This window comes from Cuculus canorus, chromosome 1 (assembly GCF_017976375.1).
Source record: "Cuculus canorus isolate bCucCan1 chromosome 1, bCucCan1.pri, whole genome shotgun sequence".
Taxonomy (NCBI): Eukaryota; Metazoa; Chordata; class Aves; order Cuculiformes; family Cuculidae; genus Cuculus; species Cuculus canorus.
In genome coordinates this window covers 155469178-155492036 of record NC_071401.1, presented here as the reverse complement: position 1 = coordinate 155492036, position 22859 = coordinate 155469178, and the positions used below count along the sequence as shown (strand labels likewise).

General features: G+C 50.9%; 1 protein-coding gene across 2 annotated transcripts; it reads right to left on the bottom strand.

Annotated features, from left to right (window-relative positions):
- Window positions 1-1543: 1543 nt before the first annotated feature.
- L3MBTL2 (L3MBTL histone methyl-lysine binding protein 2) lies at window positions 1544-19691 on the bottom strand. Of its 2 annotated transcripts, XM_054056278.1 has the most exons (17): window positions 19608-19691; window positions 17364-17631; window positions 17020-17153; window positions 16534-16657; window positions 15472-15551; window positions 14459-14576; window positions 13985-14119; window positions 13250-13338; window positions 11386-11617; window positions 10665-10744; window positions 9987-10091; window positions 8670-8817; window positions 7724-7806; window positions 5230-5464; window positions 4410-4475; window positions 3347-3469; window positions 1544-2307 (listed from the first exon to the last, which is right to left on the bottom strand). In XM_054056278.1, the coding sequence occupies exons 1-17, from the start codon at window positions 19626-19628 to the stop codon at window positions 2198-2200; spliced, it is 2151 nt and encodes a 716-aa protein (XP_053912253.1). In that variant the 5' UTR covers window positions 19629-19691; the 3' UTR covers window positions 1544-2197. The 2 variants fall into 2 exon arrangements, with proteins under 2 accessions (XP_053912253.1, XP_053912254.1); XM_054056279.1 differs by lacking the exon at window positions 4410-4475 and having other exon boundaries at window positions 1545-2307.
- Window positions 19692-22859: the final 3168 nt, after the last annotated feature.

Sequence of the window (22859 nt, the reverse complement as noted above, 5' to 3'; positions counted from 1 at the left end):
GAGGGTAGTGAGGCACTTGCAAAGGTTGCCAAGGGAAGCTGTGGCTGCCCCATCCCTGGAGGTGTTCAAGGCCAGATTGGATGGGGCCTTAGGCAGCCTGGTCTGGTGGGAGGTGTCCCTGCCCATGGGAGGGAGGATGGAACTGGATGATCTTTAAGGTCCCTTCCAACCCAAACTATTCTATGATTCTGTGATTTCCTCACAAGAAAAAACACAGGAAGAAAGCCAGAGGCATCTGGAGATTTCCATCCTATTGAGACAAGTGGCCCTCCAAGCCCAGCGGTTTGATGAGGCTGGGGAAAGGTGGCAACCCAAGAGGGAGTGGAAGAGGGAAACACAATGGCTTTGCCCTGAAGCAGGATCTTCCCACACTAAGACCCTCTGTTGTGAGCTGGGTGGTACGCAGACCTGCCAGGACTGGCAAGCAGACCTGGAAGCCTTGTTACAGCCCCTCCATAAAATCCCACTCCCTCACCACACTCATCCCATCACAGTTTCCCCAGGAGTCAGTTTTAGGGTTGGGCTGAGATGGCACAGGTCTTACACTCAGATTGACATAGACCCTCCACACTTTTCCTGCTTGTGTTTCATTGCTCCCCCATGGCCCTTTCTTCCCCTCCCAGCTAAAGGCTCTGTTTGCGTATTTAGAAGGGAAAAGAGGAAGACTGTTAATTACTCCCACTCTCTACGCTGTGTTTTCTAGACCCTTAGCTGGCCAACAGATTTTTTTTGTCATAAACCACTCTGCAAAGCGGGAACGACAAGTGCTCAGCTGGAAAGCTTGAGGGGAGTATGGCCAAGGCAGCCATTCCATAAAATCATAGACTAGTTTGAGTTGGAAGGGACCTTAAGGATCATCCAATTCCAACGCTCCAGCTGTGGGCAGGGACACCTTCCACCAGATCAGGCTGCTCAAAGCCCCATCCAACCTGGCCTTGAACACCTCCAGGGATGGGGCATTCACAGCTTCCCTGGGCAACCTGTGCCAGTGCCTCTCCAGCCTTATAGTGAAGAAATTCCTCATGTCTAATCTAAATCTGCCCCTCTCCAGTTTATACCCTTTGCCCATAGTCTTCTCACTCCATGCCTTTGTAAAAAGGCCCTCATGGCCAAGGTGGCCTCCCAGGCAGCCACCATTTCCCTAGAGGGTCTGATAAGACGCTTGCCCTACAGCTGGCTGGGCCCCACACTGGTGCTGATAGGCAGGGCTCTTCCTTGCCTGCGGAAAGCTCAGAGGAATTTGCTGCAGGAGACTGAAAACTATTTTTTATCACAATTGCTGTACTAACCTGTCCTGAACTGTGATGGCCACTCTAGGGGAAAGAGAGGAATGTTAGTTTTGCCCTCTAAGTGGAAATAGCTCCCCCGCCTTCAGTTATCTATTGCCCTTATGCAGGACTGGCAAACAGACAGGGTTAAGCGCACAGAAAAACCCCACTACGCACCTCAAAAAACCACACAATACACTCTACTTACAGCAACCCACTCACAGCCCTCTTCTCCTCCCCATCTTGGCTAATCTAGGACCCCGAAAACAATACACAAACCTTTGGCTTTTTCCTCCAGTTTAATTCACAGGGCTTTAGGGCACCAATCGTAGATCAAATTTACAGTAGGACTGCTAAAAACATTAAAAAATCAAGCTGTGCATCACATCCTCTGGGTTCAAAAGCAAGAAGTGATGAGTTAAAAAGGCCTCTCCCTCCCTCGAGAGGCATCATCACCCCGTTTTGGTTTTTCCACCTCTTTCCACTCTTTCTGTCCCTTCTGGGAGGTTGCAGGGCCTAGACCAGGGAACACAGCACTGTGTCCTATGAGGACAGTCCATTTCCTGATGCATGTGACCTCCACATTATCTTGCCACCTCCCGCCCGAGAACCCAAACTGCCCCTTTGTGCTCTGGGATCTTCCTTCCCTGTTGGGAGCTCCTGCTCGGAAAGGTACCTTCAAAGCGAGGCACACCCAAGCCAGCAGCCACCCTGGTGGCTCCTCAACGTGCTCGCAGCCTTACTGGAGTCCATGTCCCAGAACTTAGAATTACAAATCTGGGGGAAGTTTTCTTGCACACCAGGAAAGCAGAATTGTGATAGTGCAGGGTGGGCTGCCTCAAAAACAGAAAGCTTGTTTTAGTCTTCTGCTTCCCTTCGCCAGGGCTTTTCCCCAGAGAGCCACAAGGTGACGCGCAGGCTGCTGTGGATCAGTCTGTGACCTCCTGCTTTATGCTGCTGACAGGAACGGGAAGCTCTGTGGCTTCAAAATCTGGTACAGAGGGGTCGATGGTTTCTTCTTTCACCTGCACGGCAATGACTGGAAAGACAGAAGGAGGAAAGGAAAAACAAATAAGTGAAATCAATCCACACTGCCTCGCTCTGCCTGCAACAGCCCAGTGCCAGCTCTGTTCATGCAGATACTTGAAATGCCCTAGGTTTCCAGCCCACTTCTTGAGGGTCCCTTACCACAGGCAGGCCTGTCTTGCCAGTACAAACCTACCCATGGTCACAGCAGCAATCAGGACAGGACTAAGCCCCAGCAGCCTTCAGCTGCCTGCTCCAAAGAACAACTTCTCCTATGGTAGAAGGAGGAAAAGACAGTGCGGTCCATTCTCTACCTGCCTGGATCCATGCAGCAGAAATGAAAGCTCTATGAGCAACATGGATCTTCATGAGCTGCACAAAGCACCTCACGCACCTTCTAGGTGCACCCAACACCTGGCAGGTGACCCAGATGCTCTTCTGACCAACACATCTCTTGGTGCTCAGCACGCTGGGCTGTGTTCTCATGCTGCAACAGCCCTTACGGGGACCAGGATGTGGCAGCATACTTCTCATGTACCCATCTCAACTCTCCTCCCAAACAGACCTCACAGAGCCAGGCTGCTCAGTAGGGCAGACAGACCCTCAGTAGTATCAAGATATCTACCTGTACTTGTACCACCAAACCTTCTCAGAAGGCAAACCTCGCCAAAGAAAGCAGGCAGACGCTTTCTTCCACTCTCTCTGTCTCTAGAGGAGTCGGGAAGGACATTTGTCGAGTCCTGCCTTTCCCTGCCTGGAAGCACTCGTGACTTTAATGGCTAAGAGGCAGCACAGCCCTCAGGAAAGCAGGTGGCACACTAGGAATACGTGAGAGTCACATGTAGCTGCTGGGTAGAGTAACTCACTCTATTACAGGGAACAGGTTGCCCAGGGAAGTTGTGGCTGCCCCATCCCTGGAAGTGTTGAAGGCCAGACTGGATGGGACCTTGGGCAGCCTGGTCTGGTGAGAGGTGTCCCTGCCTATGGCAGGGGAATTCGAACTAGATGATCTTTAAGGCCCCTTCTGACCCAAACCATTCTATGATTCTTACTCTCATCAGGTGCTGGTTCTGGCAAAGCTTTGCTGGCAGCTTTTGCTTCTCGTTTTGTCTTCGGGGCAGAAGTCTTCTTGACAGTCTGCTTGACATTGCGGGTTTTTGCAGGTAGCTTTTTTCCTTAACAAAGAAATAACAGAGCATGGGGTAAAATGTGTTCCTTTCCCCCCGGAAAACCAGCACCCCTTCTCCACTGAGAAACCACAGGCCAGGGACCAGCACAACTGACCAGCAAGCTACACGATCATGAGCTGCCAACTGGTTACTCGACAGAAATGGCCTACTGGAGAAAAATTCTACAGTCATCATCTCAAAATATGCTCCTCCATGTTCTCCTTTATTAAAAGCAAGGCCCTTCAGCGTGTGCGTAACTTCCAAGGAGTAGGTCCTGTTGGAATCAGTCTGGAGTCAGCTTTGCTTACCTGTCTGGGTCTAGTCCCAGGCAATGGGCATGGTGGCTTCAAGGCATGGACAATGCAGTGTTAATGTTTTCATTTTTAGCTGACATTTAGGTTGAACGTCCTTATGTTCTTTAGGTGTCCTTTCCTCCCCACCCCCCAGGAAGGAATCTCTTGCCTGTCTACACATGATTTGCCACAGCTACCACAACAATGACGACAACAATGACAAGATGAAACAATAATATGGTCCAGCCCCACTACTGGCCTCTCCAGCCGTCTTAAGGCGTCTTTCCCCTAGCACAAAGCAGGCAGGGTTGCTCTCCAGCCACCCTCCAGCTGCAGCAAACCATTTCCCTCCGACCACAGACACAGTAGGGAAAGCAGCACAACCTCACGTCTGGAAGCAAGCGCCATCTACACCTCGGCCAACAGAAAGCAGACTGCAAAACAGATCCTTCCCCCACACACAGCTCTCAGCTCTTTTAGCAAGTAGGGCAGTTGAGAAGGATGAACCTGTGCTGTCAAACCCACAGCCGACTGAGGGCATCCACAGCAAGACAAAGCCTCTCTCTCCTGCTCTGATGGGACATGGACAGGGTTCCTCTAACTGGGCCCAGCCCGTGAGCGAGTCGGGAGGGCACTAATCAAACATCACTCACTCTTCTTTCCATAGGGTTTCTTCTTCTTCTTGGGCACCTCCTTGGCCTTCACTGGAGTTGTGGGCTCTGTCATGGAGACGAGAGGGAAACGAAAGCCAAGTCCCATAACCAGTAGGTAACTGGGATGAAGTGACATAAGCGAGAAACAAGATATACCCGTCCCCCCGAGCCAACGCCCTCTTCCCGAGACAACCAGCTGAGGGGAAAGCAAGGCTCTAGCGCAGTTGCTGTCTGTGCTTCCAGGCGAGGGCCCAGGGAGGCAGGCTGGGGCAGCACAGGGGAGAGAGGCCCGGTAGAGGTCTGGCAAGGGGCAGTGAAGAAATAAGACTCATAGCCTGGGATATGGAAAACATCTGCAAAGGTGAGGCAGTGGCCTCCCTGCAACAAGGGTAGGAATAAACTCTTGAGAGGGATGCTCTTACCTTTTACAGACAGAGTTAGAGAACTGATGAGGAAAGGGAGCAGGGGCCAAGCTCCCCCTGCTACCTGGCTGAGGTTGTAAGTACACTCAGTAAAAGGGAGCTGTGCAGGGACAGGACCAGCTGGAACTCTACCCGACTTCACCAGGAGCAATTCTCTGTTCGTGTGCAGGTGGGGGAGCAGAGGGAAAACAGAGCCAACCTCAAATCTCAGGCTCTTTTCACCCCACCAGACTCCACCCTTTGCCAGTTGCTAGAATGTGTGGCAGCAGAGGAAGACTTACGGTAGCCAGCGCAAACCAAGGAGGTAACTTTCTGCTCCCTACAAGGCCCCCAAAAAAGGAGGAGCCACTCAAAGAGCAGGAGGAAGGAAACCTTTGCCTCTAGCACTAGAAACTCACCTGGAACGACGGGTGGTTGAAGCTGGTAGCCTGTCAGCTCGCACCACCCCACGGGATAAATGTCTGGAGATTCGCAGTCCACCCACTGGTCATACTCATTGTCCCAGCCATCAAAATGAATACTAAGAAGACGTTGGACTACACGTGTCACTGTGGCCACACAGATGAGTCGGGGCTCCATCAGGTCCACTGCTTCCACCTTCATGCCTGCCTTGAAGCCATGGTTTGGGCAGTCCTGGGTGCAGAAAAAATGAAAATAGAAAACCCAAGGCCGTTGCACTCAGTCCAAACCCACACCTGGCCACCAGCACCCTCAATGAGCCACAGGCTTACCTCCAGCTTAAAGCAAGCACATGGAGAACAAGCCCACAGTCATGCACAGAATCAATCAGTCAAGTAATAGAAGTCAGCACACATCAACTTCCAAGGCCAGCCCCATCTTTAGCGAATCTCAGCCCAGCCTTGAGAAACAAGACCCTGACCAAGGGGGAGCAGCAGGCAGCAGTTTAATGGACACCTGATGAAACCCGTTAACCCGAGACAGACCCGGGAAATTAGTAAGACAGGCACAGGCCCAAGTGCTGCAGCAGTTTTGTTGATGCAAAGCAGACCTCCTCCACTCGAGTGCCAGCCACACGTCAAACAATCGTGGAATGGCTCGGGTTGGAAAGGATCTTAAAGATCATCCAGTTCCAACCCCTCTGCCATGGGCAGGGACAACTCTCACTGGATCAGGTTGCTCAAGGCCCCATCCAACCTGGTCTTGAACACCTCCAGGGATGGGGCATTCATGACTTCTCTGGGCAACCTATGCCCATGCCTCACAACCCTCACAGTTAAAAATTTCTTCCTAACATCTAACAGAAATCTTCCCTCTTTCAGCTTAGAACTGTTGCCCCTCATCCTATCCCTGCACTCCTCAATAAAGGGGTGCATAAAGCCCCCACCTTTCCTGTAGGACCACTTTAAGTACTGGAAAGCTGCTCTAAGGTGTCCTAGGAGCCTTCTCTACAGGCTGAACAAGCCCAACTCTCTCAGCTTGTCCTTGCGTGGGAGATGCTCCAGCCCTCAGATCATCTTTGTGGCCTACTCTGGACAATAAGCAGTGCAGAACCTGCCAGGATCCTGGAGCCTTTGGCAACACTAGAGAAACGCAGGTCATACTCAGAGAGACCAAGATATCATAACTTCCACAAAGGTACAACACTGCTTGTCCCGACCAGCCAAACAGGGGCTTTACCTGGACAGCACATACTTCTGTGCCTTGGGCTCTCCTCAGACAGGCTGGCTGGCAGCAAAGAGCACCCTAGTAAAGACACTGGATATTGTTTACCTTAACTTCAGGAAGGCTTTTCACACTGTCTCCCTTAAGATCCTTATAAAGCAGCTGATGGAAGTACAGGTTGGATAAGGAGAAAGTGAGGTGGACTGAAAACCAGCTGAGTGGCTGGGCCCAGAGGGTGGTGATTAGTGGCAAGAAGTCTGGTTAGAGGCCAGTAATTAGGAGTGTACCCCAGGGGTCAATACTGGGTCCAATCCTGTTTGACATCTTCACTTATTATCTAGGTGACACAACAGTATCATGTCAAACTCAGCAAGTTGGCTGATGATACAAAACTGGAAGGAAAGGCTGATATACTAGAGGGTTGTGCTGCCATCCAGAGGGATCTTGACGAGCTGGAGGAATGGCCTGACAGGAAACTCATGTAGTTCAACAAAAGGAAATGTAAAGTCCTGCATTTGGGGAGGAACAACCCCAGGCAGCAGCACATGCTGAAGGCTGAGTGGCTGGAAAGCAACTTGGCAGAAAAGAGCCTGGGGATCCTGGTGGGCACCAAGCTGACCATGAGCCAGCAAGGTGCCCTTGGGACAAAGAAGGCTAGTGGCATCCCTGGCTGCTTTAAAAGGAATATTCCCAGCAGAGCAAGGGAGGCGATTCTCCCCTTTTATTCAGCACTGGTAAGGCCACACCTGTAGTGCTGTTTCTGGGCTCCCCAGTCCAGGAGAGATGTGAACATTCTGGAAAAAGTGCAGCAAAGGGCCACAAAGATGAAGAAGGGACTGGAGCATCTGTCCTACAAGGAAAGGCAGATAGAGCTGGGACTGTTCAGCTTGCAGAAGGTTCAAAGGGATCTTATCCATGTGCATAAAAACCTACACCTATAAAGGGTTCAAAGACAGAGTGAGGCTCTTCTCAGTGGTGCCCCAGGACAGGATCTGAGGCAATGGGCACAAACTGAAACACATGAGGTTCCCCCAAGCGTCAGGAAACAGGTTGCCCAGAGAATATCTCCATCCATGGAGATATTCAAAAGCTGTCTAGACATGGTGCTGGTCGACCTGGACAGGTGATCCTGCTTGAGCATGGGTGTTGCACAAGATGACCTCCAGAGACCCCTTCCACCTCAACCATTCTGTGACAGCCAGAGCTCTTGTGCTCCTCTGTCCTGACTGCAAGCATCCCTACACATCTCTTTTTCCAGGCAGCACTCACTGTGTTGAAGAGCCGTGCTGGAACAGGCCTTGATTTAGTCTTTTCCAGGTAGCTTTCCCAGTTGAAGGTCTTTGCATCTTGCCCTGCAGCAGGAAGAAATGGTCAGCAAGAAAAAGACAGTCACTGGGCAGACCAGTTGAGAGAAAAGGCAGAAGAGGCAGGAAGGAAGCATGGCAACTGGTTGCCAAACAGTTTCATCAACCAGCACGTACAGCCTGATCTTGGATGTAAATCTATTGTGCGGATTCCACAGCAGTCCAGCACCCCCCACATCCAGTGGGCAAACATGGAAAAGCACGTCACGTACCCAAACCACAAAGAGAGGTGAGGAGAAGCAGCAGGCAGGCAGAAGTATGTTCAAAACACACCACTAAGACCAATTTTTCCCCCATCAGCAAGAACATCAAAGGAAGACAAAACAGCATTGCACAAAAGTGCTGCAACACAGAAATTCAGGACATGCCTTTTTTAGATATGGCCAGATGAGGCAGCAAAAACACTCCTAAGGTGATTGCCTCTCAGGAGTTTGCAGAAATATTGGTGTCAAGTTTATTCATACGAGAAGAGTAGAGGTGACTTTTGACACTTTTAATTGCTACATCATGAAGCAATGGCTCTACTCACACCTTCCCACCCTCCTTGTCTTTTAAACCTTTGAATCTCTTCAGTGTGGGGATCGTACACCTCTCCCACGGATCTGCCAGGAGCTAACCACCATGCCATTAATGTCCTCTGGAGATGTTACTTCCTTCCATAAAGTGTCAAAACTTGGTATACGGGCAGAGCTCAAACAGACTGGCTGTCTGAAACAGCCCTGTTTCCCTGAAAAACGTGCAGATTGGGACCTTGTGGGTTTGATTCATCCGAACCTGACACCTCTCAGAAAAGCACAGCCCAGCAGGTTCTGCACATGGGTTTGTACCACAGGGCAGAATCCAAGTCTCACCTTTTGGAGGGGTCAGATCGATGTTATTCTTCCGACAGAAGTTGACAGGGAAGATGGCGTGTGAGGAAGCATGATAGCAGAACCAGTCAGAGCCATCATCAGACGTGGCTCCATCAATGCTGATCATGAGATACCCATCCAAGAGGACCTGAGATGGGAGTGAAGGGCATGAGTGTAGAGCATTGGTTGCTCTAAAGCCTCTCCTCTCAAAGGATCCTCCCAAGAGTCTTCCACAGATGGATTACAATTGCCGCTAGATAGTAAAATGCAGTGTAATACACTCCAGGGCATGCAGTGGCTTCTCCTGATATGTTACACGACATAAACTAATCCCCAAAGCAGGAATTTCTGCAGGACTGGGATCAACACTAACAGCCTTTTAAAAAGGACTGGGCCATAAATTGTCAGGAGCCCTTTTCTCCCTCAGAAACAGACTTTATTGGCAGCCTGGAGACCCTCTACACCAGCCACGTCACGAATTTGGTACTGGGCAGAAGCGAAGGGCACCACCTTCAGACTTGCTGCTTCTTACAGCAACAAGAGTTGTCCCATCCTGTCACTCAATGGTAACTGGTACCTACTGAATGTGATAGGCATGTCTTCCCCAACCTCTTCACATTTGTGAGCAATGGCTGAAGGGAATATTTTACAGACACAAAGAACTTTCCTAGCAGGCCCCTGCCAAATCCCAACTGTCAAAGTCCTCTGCTTGGATTCTACAAAGGCAAACAGCTTCTAGAGGAAGCAGGAAAAGCCTAAGTTGATGCTATGCTTCAGGACACGCAACACACCTCACTGAGGAAACCAAGCCAAGCAATTTACCCCCCAACACTAGCACAGGAGTACAGCTCGCTGCCAATTCATCAAGACAGGCTGCAGGAGATGTGTCCATCCTCAGCTTCCTGCAGCAGCGAATGCTGCCCATACAGATACAGCCCATCCCCCACTCAGAGGTCACACCACAACTCCCTCTCTCCTATCTGTCCTCAGGACAGCACTAAAGAGGCCTCTTTATGTGCTCCAAGAACTGGAAGAAGGGTGGCTGCCAGTCACACATACTGGATAGTTAGCTTGCAGACCAAGCACACTCATCTTCATGCTATTCACTTAGACACACATGGACAACTGCTGGTCTCAGCAGCTTCTCAGACCTCTGAGGTAGCAGCCCTTCACACACCAGCTGCCTACCACTCCTGACAGCACTCTCCACTCCCTCATGCCAAATCCTACCCAGTCTCGTTCAATTGCAAAGACTTAAGGAGAGGCTGGGTTATCTCAGGTAAACACTGTAGATCCCCTTCCACCCACTGAACTTACCTTGCAAACAGTGGCCACACAAATGTTGCCCAGATTCAGGGGGTCAATGGCCTCCAGTTTCATGCCTTCCTCAAACCATCCACCTTCAGCATAGACAGCTCGCACCTAAAGGAGAGACTGGTAAGCTGTGTGCTGTCAGGGGTCCGGGACAGTTCCATCCCAACATCAACCATACCAAGTGCAAACAGGTTTAGCACTCAACCCCAGCTGGGAGGGAAAAGAATTAAAAATACAAGAAATACAAAGAGGCAGCCAGACCAGCACTGTGTTTCTGTCAGAAACCTCCTGCCAAGGCTCTGGTCACTCACAGAGCCAGGGCCAGCACTCAGCCACTGCATCCCAGCAAAGCATGGCTCCTTCTCATCTTGGACCTTACCAGTACGATGCAGTCCCTTGTCTGAACTGATCTACCCCAAACGCAATCACCCTCCCTCTCCAATTCAAAGTTTCAAGCAACTGCTTACCCTTCAATCGAGTCCTTCAGTCTGTCGTTGTATTTTGGTTCTTTCATCTTTCTATTTAGACTTTCCCCAGCCCAACCACAGCCTTCACACCCCAAACCCCTTCCTGCCCTACAGCTGTAAGAGAGACAAACGAGCCGTCCTCAACAGCCCACGCAGCAGCACATACACCCAAGGAAGAAAGTGGTAGAAACGCAGAAAAGCAAACTTGTCCTACCTTCTTAAACAGATAGGGGACAGCATCGCAGTAAATCTTCCGGAAGGTGGGATGGTTTGCCATGTCACTGCGTTTTTCTTCTGTGAGGAACGGAAGAAACAAAGAGAGGTAAGAAACCCGCAGTAACTGCAGTAAGAAAACGCACTGTCTATTAATTACCTGGTGAGAGCTCAGCTGCTATAAAAGAACTAGATCAGAGACCATGAGAAGAATAATAAAAGAACAGGTCAGCCCCTCCACATCTTCTCATAACATGGGCTGTGATGCTAGGCTTGCTCAAAAGCAGATGAATGATCTTCCTGAGCGCTAGTGATGACAACTCTACATGCAGCCGTTATCATCAAGGAAAGGCAGCGAGGGAGGGAGACACAACCAAGAGGATCAACAGGGCTCAAGTCCTGTTTTTTTCTGTCAGTATAAACTGATCAAGAATCCCTCTCTATAAAGTCCAAAACCCCACAACCTGACAGCATCCAGTCTTATAGAAGCCAGCACGAATTTCCTCAAGAAGACTATAAACATCCCTTCCTCACCCATAACAGCAGATCGTTGGGCTTTTATCTATCCAGGGGGGAAAGCAGCAGACATGCAACTGCGTAGATCTTATCTGTTGGGTTCTGAGGCAACTGCCTGGCTCTCTGCACGTCAAGATTGGTGTCAACAGCAGGTCCCAGGCAGTTCACAGCAAATCAGAAGGTGCTTGTGGTGGCCTGATCCCTACCTGTCTTCTTGATGTTGTGTCCCACTCTCCGTGACCAGCCCACAGGATGGATAAGAGGACTCCACATGTGGCACCAGAAGTCATCATCGCTGTCACCGTCCTCATAGAGGAGTCTCAGTCTGCCACCAATCACCGTGTCCACCACTGCCATGCGCGTCTGGGACACGTGATTCTTATCCACTACCTCCACTCGCATGCCCTGCCGGAACGGATACTTCATGCTCTCCGCCATCTGACAACAACCAACAGAGGAGTTGAGATCAATCACACTCAAGTGTTTTCCATCTCCAAACACTTCAGAGCACACATTTCCCCATGGACATGCTGGCCCCCACCCTGTGCTGTCCGAAGCTGACTGGGAGACACCTCTGGGAAGGGATGCATGAGAGTGGTTCATTGGGGGACAGGGAGCTGCGAGCCCTATACATGACAGCACTCTTGGACACCCCCCCGCCAGATCTCCCCTGTCCTGTGGCCCCATAATGGCAACCTCCACCTTGGCCCTGCAGCTGTGCTCAGCCAGCACCTTGTGTTTCTGTTTCTGAGTGTCAGAAACAGATGCCACTTCTGTTCAGCAGCAACTGAGCAGGGAATTGGGTACCTCTTTCAGTCATGGAAGAGACCATAAGAGTTTCAAGGCTAGAAGCCGCCAGAAGTGTAGCTTCCCAAAGGGCAATAGGATTTTCAGCTGGTTTTAAAAGAGGTCTTCTTTTCACTTTTTTTCACTCTGGTAAGAGGTTGAGCAACCTCTCAGGTTTTACCTGCCAACTCCACCTCCAACACCAGAGTTACCACACAGGCTGACCCAAAAGTGCAGGGACACAAAAAGAGTCACTGGCTGATTTTTTTGAGACCTTCAGTTTGCAAATACAGCCAAGCCCTACTCATATACAAATACCCAAAGTTGTTTATAGAACACCTGACATTTTGGCACTGTGATCCCAGGATGATGTGCATCAACTAAGAGCCACAGCTGAAAACAGACTCAGACAAAACGACCTGCACTTGAATCCAGAAGAACTTTGAAAGGAAAGTCTCTTCCTTCCAGCTCCTGTTCATTATATGGGAATGGGAATGCTGGGAGGAGAAAGATACTACCAGCTCTCTCCCTCTCCCACTTCCCTTCCATGTCATGAGCTCTGAGGTATAAACTGTGGCAGAGGAACAAGAAGCTACAAACATCCTCTCAACTTTCTCAGAAGCAACAAAGGAACACCACCTTCATCAAGGTCTCCAGCTCAATATCACCAACTGCCCCACAGATTGGAAAACCCATCGCCTGTCTTCCTGCTTCTTGTCTTCCCCATCTGTAGTTTACAAAGTTGCCGGTAACAAAAGAGTCTCTTCTCCCTAACAAGGTCTAACCTCAGTGCAGCCTACACAGAACAACAACAAAACCTATAAAGCAAGCAAAGCCACGGCACAGCTGCTTCCACGTGCTTCAGGGCAGCCTACACCACTCTCACTGCCTGCAGGCTGCTGTGCTACCAACTGAAGACAAAGGTTTTTGACTCTCAGAGCCATTGCCCAGCACTGAAACAGCGCAGGAGAGGGCCAGGCTGGAGCTGCGCTGGCCTTTCTCTTCAGAAAAAAAGCAAACCTGTTCCCAGTAATTTCCAGCAGAACTTGACATGACAACAGCTTTTAATGCCCATCTATGACCCAAAGGAGAAGCGGTTGTGCTGTCCATAGGGGCTATGCCATTACCTACAGGATCATGGTAGGTGTCTCACTGTCCTTGTCTGAGTTTCATGGGGCCACACAGAGGAGTTGCACAAATCAGAACCAGGAGAGACGTGATACACACACATCGCTTGGCTTCAGCTTCAATCTCACACATAAAATGACAGCCCCCCCCATTTACCTTGATATGGAAATCCACTGGGATGGTCCTGGCTCCCACCAGTTTCTTCATGAGATAACTTCTCCAGTCGGTGTACTTGGCATGGATAGCTACATGGGTACAGGGAAAAAAACACATCTTTATGGTGGAAGGAATTACACCACCACACTAACTTTTTTCCTCTCTGAGAGTCCATCTGCATTAAAACGCCTTCTTCCCTTTCAGACACTGTACAAGCTCACATCTAGCTTCAAGGGATCACAGTTACAGAACGGACTGGGCCAAGCAGACACCCAACTCCACTCATCCAGATGCAGAAACTATATTGGAGCGAAAACACATGAGCCACACCAAGCAAATCTCAGCTTGCAAAAATTCTGCTAAGCTGGCATCCCTCTCTGAACTGCTAGCTGAGCAGGGGTTGAATCCAGTACGCTCTCCAGAGACACTGACCAGAATGCAGGATGAAAAAGTTCCCCAAATGTTAAATGTAGCCACCATGTGGGTCAGAACGAGGAACGGCCACCTGCATTAGCCCCTGTCCACTGGTCTGACACCCTCAGGACAACCAAAGGGGGATGCAGAGGGAGCAATCCAAGCAGCCTCCAGCTTTGCAAAGAACTAACAGTTTCTTGTAATTCAGAGTAAAAATGGAGCTGTGGTCTCACAGTGGGAGCAACTGTCCCACTGCACTAGGCATAAAACAAGGTTCCTCCCTGCCCAGGTCCATGTTGACCCCTCTCACCCCACACTCACTTTGTGGTGGGACCAGGATTTTGCTGTTGATGGCACACCAGCCAATGGGGTGAATATCCACTGTGCCCAAATTGCACCAGAAGTCGTGGCCGGCATCATTCTCAAAGCCCTCATATCGCAGAAGGGCCCTGTACCCTGCCAGGACAGAGCAGACAACCAGAGAAACACATCAGACGCCAAGAATTTCTCCTCTCCCTGATGGGCACCACAGTTTTATTCAACAGCATGGCCTTCAGAGCTCTGCAGAGATTATCAGAGCTTCTCCAACCATGCCGGAGGCAGAACAGCCCTCACAAAGAGCCCAGCAACCAGACGCTGTTTTCCTCCCACTCCCATGCTGTGGTATTTCCCGTTCCAAAATCTCTCAGCAATTGCAGAGCTCCCAAGAGCTGATCTTTCACTTGACTCAGGTCTCCAAAGCTTCCCTCAGAGGTCAGGCATTCCTAGTTGTCAGGAATCACACTGCAAACATACCTACAGTCTGGATGACGGATGCAATCCAGTACACACGGCTGGGGAGCACAGCATCGCTGTTCAGCACTTCCACTTTCATACCTTTCACCACATCATCCCACTGATCGAAGAGCGGCACCTGAAGAATTGAGGCAGCCATGTTGCGAGAGAGAAGTTAGAGCAGGGTTCAAGCTTTCGTTCTAGCTTTCAGAGATATGTTTTAGGGAGCTACATTTTCACCTTAGGCCCAGGTTTGCATGCCTTACCCTTCCGCTGTCTGCCAACAGCTACAAATACAACTGAACCATCCCAACATCCCCTGGGGTGTTCACAGAGAATGCCAAAAGGCAGAACATTGTATAGCAATGCTTAACTATTTCACTGCTTGCTGTCCTGTTATCCTAAAGTAGCTGCTGCCATTCCTCTGTGGTATCAAAATCCCTAACCACCACTGTCTTCCTGACCTATCCTCAAGAAAAACAGAATTTTGTTAGTATTATCATAGATCACAACTCAAAAGGAACACAAGTGAGTCTTAATATACAGAGAGGCTGAGGCTCCTCTAATACCTAAGAGCTGCCATCCTTCCATGCATCTGCCTTCGCTAGTGAGCCGTGAAGGATTGCAAATCAGTATGACAGGAACCAAAAGTGCCGGAAGGACAGCAGCTGCCAGGCCCACATAAGCAGAGTTCCTCCCTGTGCATCACCTTGTGCTGTGCTCATCCACACAAACTGCAAAGGCAATCAGGAACTTTCTGCTCTCCCCCCAAGTCAGAACTAGTTCTGTTCCCAGATCACCACTGACAATGCTTCTACCAAATCCCTCTCTGCTTCCTCCACCATAACTCTTGGTCCCTCTGTGGGACTCCCATTCTTAGCTGCGAGAAGCCCCACCTTCTTTCCTTGCTTCAGCTGGGGCTTAATAACCAGCTCCCCAGGTCTCTTCCCAACGCTTCTTACAGGACTACAGGGCGGCCCCACGCACACAGCATATCCCACGTGCACTGCGAGGCACAATAAAGTAAAACTCACGTGTTTGAAGCAGCTGACGGGAGCTGCCTTGAAGCCATGCTCCTGCAGGTACTTTCCCCAGTCAAAGCCCAGGACAAGTGCTATAAGCAGACACGAGAGCAGAAAATCAGGCGAGATCACAGAAAAGGCAGAGAACACACAGTTTCCTCTGGGCTGCAGCTTGCAGCCACATTGTGCCTCCTCTGGGACAGACCCCTCTGTCCCAGCACACAGGGACTCTGCTTTACAGTGCATTTTCCCTGGCACGGAACTAGATTCTATGAGTGCACAGGGATCAGCCCCGGCAAGAAGCACTCTATATTATTAATCAATCATTGCTGTCACTTGCTTTTGGGAAAAGGGGGGGCAGGAGTCACAAGAAATGGGGTCAAATCCAGCCCAAGGCTCGAGCACTCCAGGGAGAGTAAAGACTACATCCTGCCAGTGCTAAACCACTTAGCAGCTTTGCCTCTCAGCAGCAACACTGCAGGGTCTTATCAGCAGCGCTTGCTTCCCTGCAGGGTGCTGGGAAAATCCAAGTGAAGCACTGACATGTTAATCCCCCAGTCACTCCTGATCCAAGGCTACGGCTCTGCTCCAGTAGCAGTTTGCTCAGCGATCAACCCCCGCTGTCACCCCCCAGGGCTCACTTTTGCCCTAATGCAGCAGTTTCTTACTCCTTCAGCTGCAGCGCCTGGCTGTTCGTCAAGATGACGAGTGAATGACTTGGCTTAAATATAACTCCCCACACCCCAGCAAATGGCTGGGAGCAGCAGGGCACCTTTAAAGTCAGTTTTGCCAGGACCTTGTGAGACTGTGACTACAGAGCTTATGCTTAACTTCAAGCTGTGCCAGCAGCGAGTATGGCTGCGACAGGGGATGAGCAGGAATCTAGCAGGCTCCATGAGCACCAACAAAGAGTGAGTAAGAGATGTGCCCTGTGTCCGGCCATCTTACGTTGGAATGATCCACACAGTTTCAGTACAAGGCAGTGGTGAGGAAAAGTACAGCTTACAGCCCTCCAGGTATCCCCACTTCTGTGGCTCCATCAGCTGCACTTCCTCACACCTCATGGACACTCACCATCCTGGCCTGTCAGTGTCCCATCCGCCAGCTGTCCTGTGCCCTGTGAATGGAGGAAGGCTCCAATCTTGGCCGACCAGGCTGCCTTGTGCAGAACTTTAGCTTTCTTTGTTGGTGGCTTCCCCTACAAAAGAAGCGATATCAGAAACATGAGCAGCACAGAAAAGGAGAGGAAGCCAGTCCCTACACTGGCCAGCAATACACGCATCTCTTCCTCGGACTGATTTTCATGTTTCAGCATTTTCATTAATGCTCACAGGAATAAGAAGAAACAGCAGGAAACAGCAGGTAAAATATATCTGTTTCCTTCCCCAGCTTCTAGGAAGCACCACCTTTCAGCTGGCTTGCTTTCTCTGGGGGCTTCAGACAGCAAGAACAAGCCACTGGTAATGGCAGTCTGAACTTGAACTAGAGAGAAACCACCCTTCCCTGCGTATAGGCACATCCTGTTCCATCCCCAGGGAAGAAGGAAGGGTTTTAACTCACCTGCAGTCTGGCCAGGATGCTGGCCTTCTTGGAGTTTGAGGAGTAACTTCTGGAGCAGGAGACACTGCAGAAACGTTTGGTCTTGGAGAAGAAAGCTTCCCTGGTGCCCACAATCCCACACATCTCGCACACAGCTGAGAGAAAGAAGACACGACACCATGAGGACAGAGCTGAGCCCAGGTAACCCTCATTACAGATAGCAGCTCCTCCTTTTAGCCTAGAAAATGCAACCTTAATCCAGCGCTGCTCCCAAAGCATACTCAAGATGCAGTCAAGCGCTCTTCAGCTTCCCTCAGCCCCTGTTTTCATCATGCTTTAGGGAGAACTGGCAGGAAGTGCAGTACCTGGCTCGGAGCCACTGTCCTCTGTGAGCCGGCCTGTGGAAGGCTGGTGCATGGGAGAGGTCGCAAGCTCTCCAGCTTCCCGGTCTGCCACCTCGTCATCACTAGACTCATCCAGACAGGAGCTGCTGTCACTGCCCATGCTGCTGTTGTAGCCCCGAAAGCTGTCATAGCCCTCAAAGATGTCCAAGTCATCGTCTTCCTCATCATCATCGCCTTCCTCCTCTCCCCGCTCCAAGGATGAATTTTTGTGGCAGAAGGTAGACACCAACTGAAAAAAGAGCCAGTTTGCTTTAAAACTAACATTTTTACACCACACCCCACAATAAACCTGGATTCGTTGTCGGGGGCCTCTTGGACCAGGGAGAGGCCTCGAAGTGAGCAATAAGTCCGTTTAACAACTCCAGAGGCAGAAGTCAGAATCCCTAGCAGAGGAGCTATTATCCCCGCAACAGGTCCCTTTATAGAGAGCAAACAAACAGCCACAGAGCTGCAGCTACACTGAAAAAGGTTTGAGGAACATGGAAACGATACAGGGAACTACACTGCCACTGACAAATACAGAGGAGATTGCATCCTTACAGGCACTGTCTCTCCCAACACAGTTGAACAGCACAGCAGTACAGACACTGTCAACATAAAGTCACCCCAAACTTCCAGCACAGAGCTGCACACTCTGGCCACCACAGCTCACAAGATCAGTACAGCCTGGATGTCAGCAGGACAAACTTAACTCTGGAGAAAGTTTGTATTCTTTGGAAACTCCACAGTCCAGAGCTAACCACAGCTCAGAAGCTGTATCACTGGAACATTTGTTAAGAGCCTTTCCCTACAACCACGTCTCTACATCTAAACATACTCACTTTGTGCTACTGTGTCCAGCCAGAGACAGGACCCACTCTGTTACAGTAAGAAAGCAGAGAGGCACCAGTTGAGGAAAGAGCAAAGAAGTCCAGTGACTGACTGTCAGAACAGAACAATCTTGAACCTGCCTCCTAATAAGCACAAAAGAAGCTGGGAAAAGGTGTTAGCAACCTTTAAATGAAGGAGCAGCAAGAAGCCAGCATCAGCGCAGGGAGAGATGGAAGAGCAAGGTAGATTGGAACGGCCACAGGAGGCATCAGGATTCAATTGTTCATCCAAGTAAGCAACAACAAAAGATCATCAGCAAGTCCATCACCATCCAGTGCTAAATTCTCTCCAGTCCCCGGCTCCTGGGTATTATTATAGACACACGAAGATGTTCAAAATTCACTCACTGCTGTCTCCCTACATTCTCCCTGGGTTTCACACATAACAGACCCAAGCCACCCAGGTTGTTCCCTGAAGACAGTTGCTCTCCTGCAGATCCACATCCTCAGACAGCATTCCTGATGTCTCAAGGGCCTGAAAGCCTTAAAAAAAATCCCTACATTCATCTCTTTACTGCCCCTATCTGGGGATGCACCCTCCTTCATCTCACAAGAAATCAACATAGAATAGTTTGGAACCTTAAAGATCATCCAGTTCCAATCCCTCTGCCATGCACAGGGACACCTCTCATCAGACCAGGCTGCCCAAGGCCCCATCCAACCTGGCCTTGAACACTTCCAGGGATGGGGCAGCCACCGCTTCCCTGGGCAACCTGTGCCAGTGCCTCATCATCCCCAGCGTGAAGAATTTCTTCTTAATGTCTAATCTAAATCTTCCCCTCTCCAATTTAAAGCCATTCCTCCTTGTCCCATCACTCCATGCCCCTGTAAACAGTCTTTCTCCATCCTCCTTGTAACCTCTTCAGACACTAGAAGGCCTCTATATAAGGTCTCCCCAGAGCCTTCTCTTCTCCAGGCTGAACACCACCCTTGGATTGTATCACGTCCACCAAACGTGAATCTCGGCCGTGGGCAGGGTCACTCCGGCACCGCACGGGTCCACTTCGGCCCCGGCCCCGCCCCGTTTCTCGAGCCCCCGCCCCTTTGCCAATACAACGTCCTTCTGTGGGTCCGCCCCTTTCTCGAGACCACGCCCCTTCGTTAATGCAATGGGCGTCCGTGACCCCGCCCCCCAGACCCCCGCCCCTCCCTCCGGACACCGCGCGCTCCGAGCCCCGCCCTCTCCCTCAGACCCCGCTCCCTCCGTCCCTCCGGGTGCCGCGCGGCCCAGCTCGGCCCGGCCCGGCGCTCCCACGGCGCTCCCCGGCAGCTCCGCGGCTGTAGGAGCAGCCGGCCTCCCCCTGTATCGGCTCGGGCCCCGCCGGCCGCCGCTCACCTCCCCCCGGTCCTGCTCCATCTCTCCCACAACGCCGCTAGCCCGCCTCGCGCGCGGGGAGCACGTCCGTCTCGCGACCCTCCCCGGCGGCGCAGCTGATTGGTGAGAGGCGCGACAGGAGAGCCAATCAGCGCAGAGCTTGTTCCCGCCGCGGGGCACGACGGGAGATGTAGTTCGGGGGTGTAAAGGGGCGGCCATGGCGCCTCGAAGGGGTCCCTGGGGTGCAGGGGGGCGAGGGATCCGCTCCCAGTTCCCAGCGCTGGCGAGCGCATCCCAGCCGAGCTCGTAGCGCTCTCTAACGTTCTGCGTTAGCGCTCTCGGCCTCGAGAGGGCAATCTTAGAATCACAGAATAGTTTGGGTTGGAAGGGACCTTAAAGATCATCCACTTCCAACCCTTCTGCCATGGGCAGGGACACCTCCCACTGGATTAGGCTGCTCAAGGCCCCATCCAACCTGGCCTTGAACACCTCCAGGGGTGGGGCATGGCTGCACGAACAACAAAACAAATGGGAAAAAAACAACATATCCAAGGAAACTCAAACACACTGCCCCACATCTGGATTTTCTGCCCAGTGACCATCAGGATGCAGGTGGAAACACAGCGTCGCTGAAAAAGGTGGCACCACAAAGATGCACAGCTGGAGCTATGTGTCTTAAATCTAACCAAGGATGCACACAGTTCCCTCAAAACCTTGGTAATGAGGTAAGGATGTGGTGGTTGGCACCAAATGTCAGACGAGCAATGCCCTTGTACCTGTCAGAACATCATTGAGTCATAGCATGGTTTGGGTTGGAAAGGATCTTGGAGATCATCCTGTTCTAACACCCCTGCCATGGGCACGGACACCTACCACTAGATCAGGTTTCTCAAAGCTTCATCCAAGCTGGCCTTGAAGACATCCAGGAATGGGCTATCCACAACTTCTCTAGCAACCTGTGCCAGTGCCTCACCACCCTTACAGGATTTTTTTTTCCCCAATATCTAACCTCAATCTCTCCTTTTTCAGCTTAAAACCATTATCCTGGTCCTATCCTTGCACTCTGTTAAAGTTCCGGGCTTTCCTGTAGCCCCCTTTTAAGTACTGGAAGGCTGCTACAAGGTGTCCCCTCAGCCTTCTCCAGGCTGAACAAGCCCAATTCTTTCAGCCCATCCTGATATGGGAGGTGCTCCAGCCCTCTGATCATTTTTGTGGTCTCCTCTGGACTTGCTCTAACAGATCCATGTCTTTCCTATGCTGAAAACTCCAGAGCTGGACACAGGACTCCAGGTAAGGTCTCACCAGAGTTGAGTAGAGGGGCAGAATCACATCCACCAACCTCCTGGCCATGCTTCTTTAGATGCAGCCCAGGATACAGTTGGCCTTCTGGGCTGCAAGCACGCATAGTTGGGTTGCTGTTCCACACTAGTGATAGAAACAGTGTATCCCCCAGGCTGGAGAACTGCCAGCGGGTGTTGCAAGGTCTGCCGGCTGAGCAGGGCACTGAGGAAAGACAACTTGCTTATTCACTCCCACCCTGCCCTAATGTGTCCAAGAATTGCTAGGAAAATCACCTGCATGAGTTAATGCTGCTGCTCCTGATGCCCTCAGATCATCAGTCTCAGAGATTTCACGTGTAAGTAGCTGTTTTATTTGGTGAAGAAAGTACTACCTATACAAAAGAGGCCTTGAAGTGCTTACTGTGCTAAGCAATTGATTTAATTTTTTTTTATGCATTTATATAATAGGTTCTTCATAGCACAAAGGCTTTTCTCACAGAATTGTCAAGGTTGGAAGGGACCTCTGGAGACAGAATCATAGAATAGTATTTTGGGTTGGAGGAGACCTTAAAGATCATCTAGTTCCAACCCCCCCAGCCATGAGCAGAGACACCTCCCACCAGACCAGGCTGCCCAAGGCCCCATCCAACCTGGCCTTGAACACCCCCAGGGATGAGGCATCCACAGCTTCCCTGGGCAACCTGTGCCAGTGCCTCACCACTCTCACAGTGAAGAAATTCCTCCTTATGCCTAGTCTAAGTCTGCCCCTCTCCAGTTTATACCCATTGCCCCTCGTCCTATCACTATAAGCCTTTGTGAACAGTCCCTCACCAGCTTTCTTGTAAGATCCCTCAGGTACTGGAAGGTCACTATAAGATCTCCTCAGAGCCTTCTCTTCTCCAGACTGAACAACCCCAACTCTCTCAGCCTGTCCTCGTATAGATGATCCAGCTTTTGGATCATCTTTGTAGCCCTCCTCTGGACCCCTGTCCCAAAAGCTCCATATCCTTCTTATGTTGAAGATTCCAGAACTGGACGCAATACTCCAGGTGAGGTCTCACAAGAGAGGAATAGAGGGGCAGAATCACCTCCCTCGTCCTGCTGGCCATGCTTCTTTTGATGCAGCCCAGGATATGGTTGGCCTTCTGGGCTGTGAGCGCATATTGCCAGGTCATGTCGAGCTTCTCACCAATCACCACTCCCAAATCCTTCTCCGCTAGCCTGCACTCAATCACATCATCAGCCGTCCTGTATTGAAATTGACAAAGAGATTTCTTCTTGTAATGCCACTGTCACTGCCTTCCAATTCCTGCTATTGCCCTGGGGTCTGCGGAGGCAAGGGGAGAAGCAAAACACCCACTGACAGAGCTTGTGGTTGCATCTCGCATAGCTCTGTGCTCCCAAGATGTGCCAGAGCCTGCCACCACCCAGCACTCCTGGGGAAAACAGCAGTCTGAGACGTGCCAACTTTGCCAGGGCTTCAAAGACAGCGATGGGTGTTGGTGCCAATAGTAATTCCTCCACCCTCCCTAAATCCACCACACTCCCTACAACAGGAAGTGCAGACCTGAGCCACGGCTGATCGCCCATTGGCTACCCACAGCACCGGTTACAGAACAGGTTTCACTTTCAAACATCCACTGTGCCCAGGATCCCTGCTGGGGACAACAAGACCCTGTTCTAAGGGATTGTAGCTCAGGCAAGTCAAGCATACAATCATAGACTCATCAGGTTAGAAAAGATCTCTGAGATCATCGAGTCCAACCATACCAAGCAAATCATCAACCCCTCCATTTTTCTAAACAACCATCCTGAAGTCGGGCAGGCAAATGCCAATGCGCACAACATGCTTGTCAAGGCTGACGGAGCAGCTCAGTGGCTTTTCAGCCATGATGAAGGCATAGGTGCTGCTGAAACCACTGCAGACGGAGCCCACAAGTTGTGTGCTTCCAGGGCCCGGCTAGGCTCTGTCTCAGGCCAGGATCTGTAGCGC

Excerpts from the sequence above, each read along its gene's own strand:
- L3MBTL2 (XM_054056278.1), bottom strand. The coding sequence starts at position 19,628 with ATGGAGCAGGACCGGGGGGAG. Across the intron at positions 10,745-11,385 it reads ACACAACATCAAGAAGACAG|AAGAAAAACGCAGTGACATG; the intron begins GTAGGGATCAGG and ends CGTTCCTCACAG. Across the intron at positions 4,476-5,229 it reads TCAACCACCCGTCGTTCCAG|AGCCCACAACTCCAGTGAAG; the intron begins GTGAGTTTCTAG and ends TCTCCATGACAG.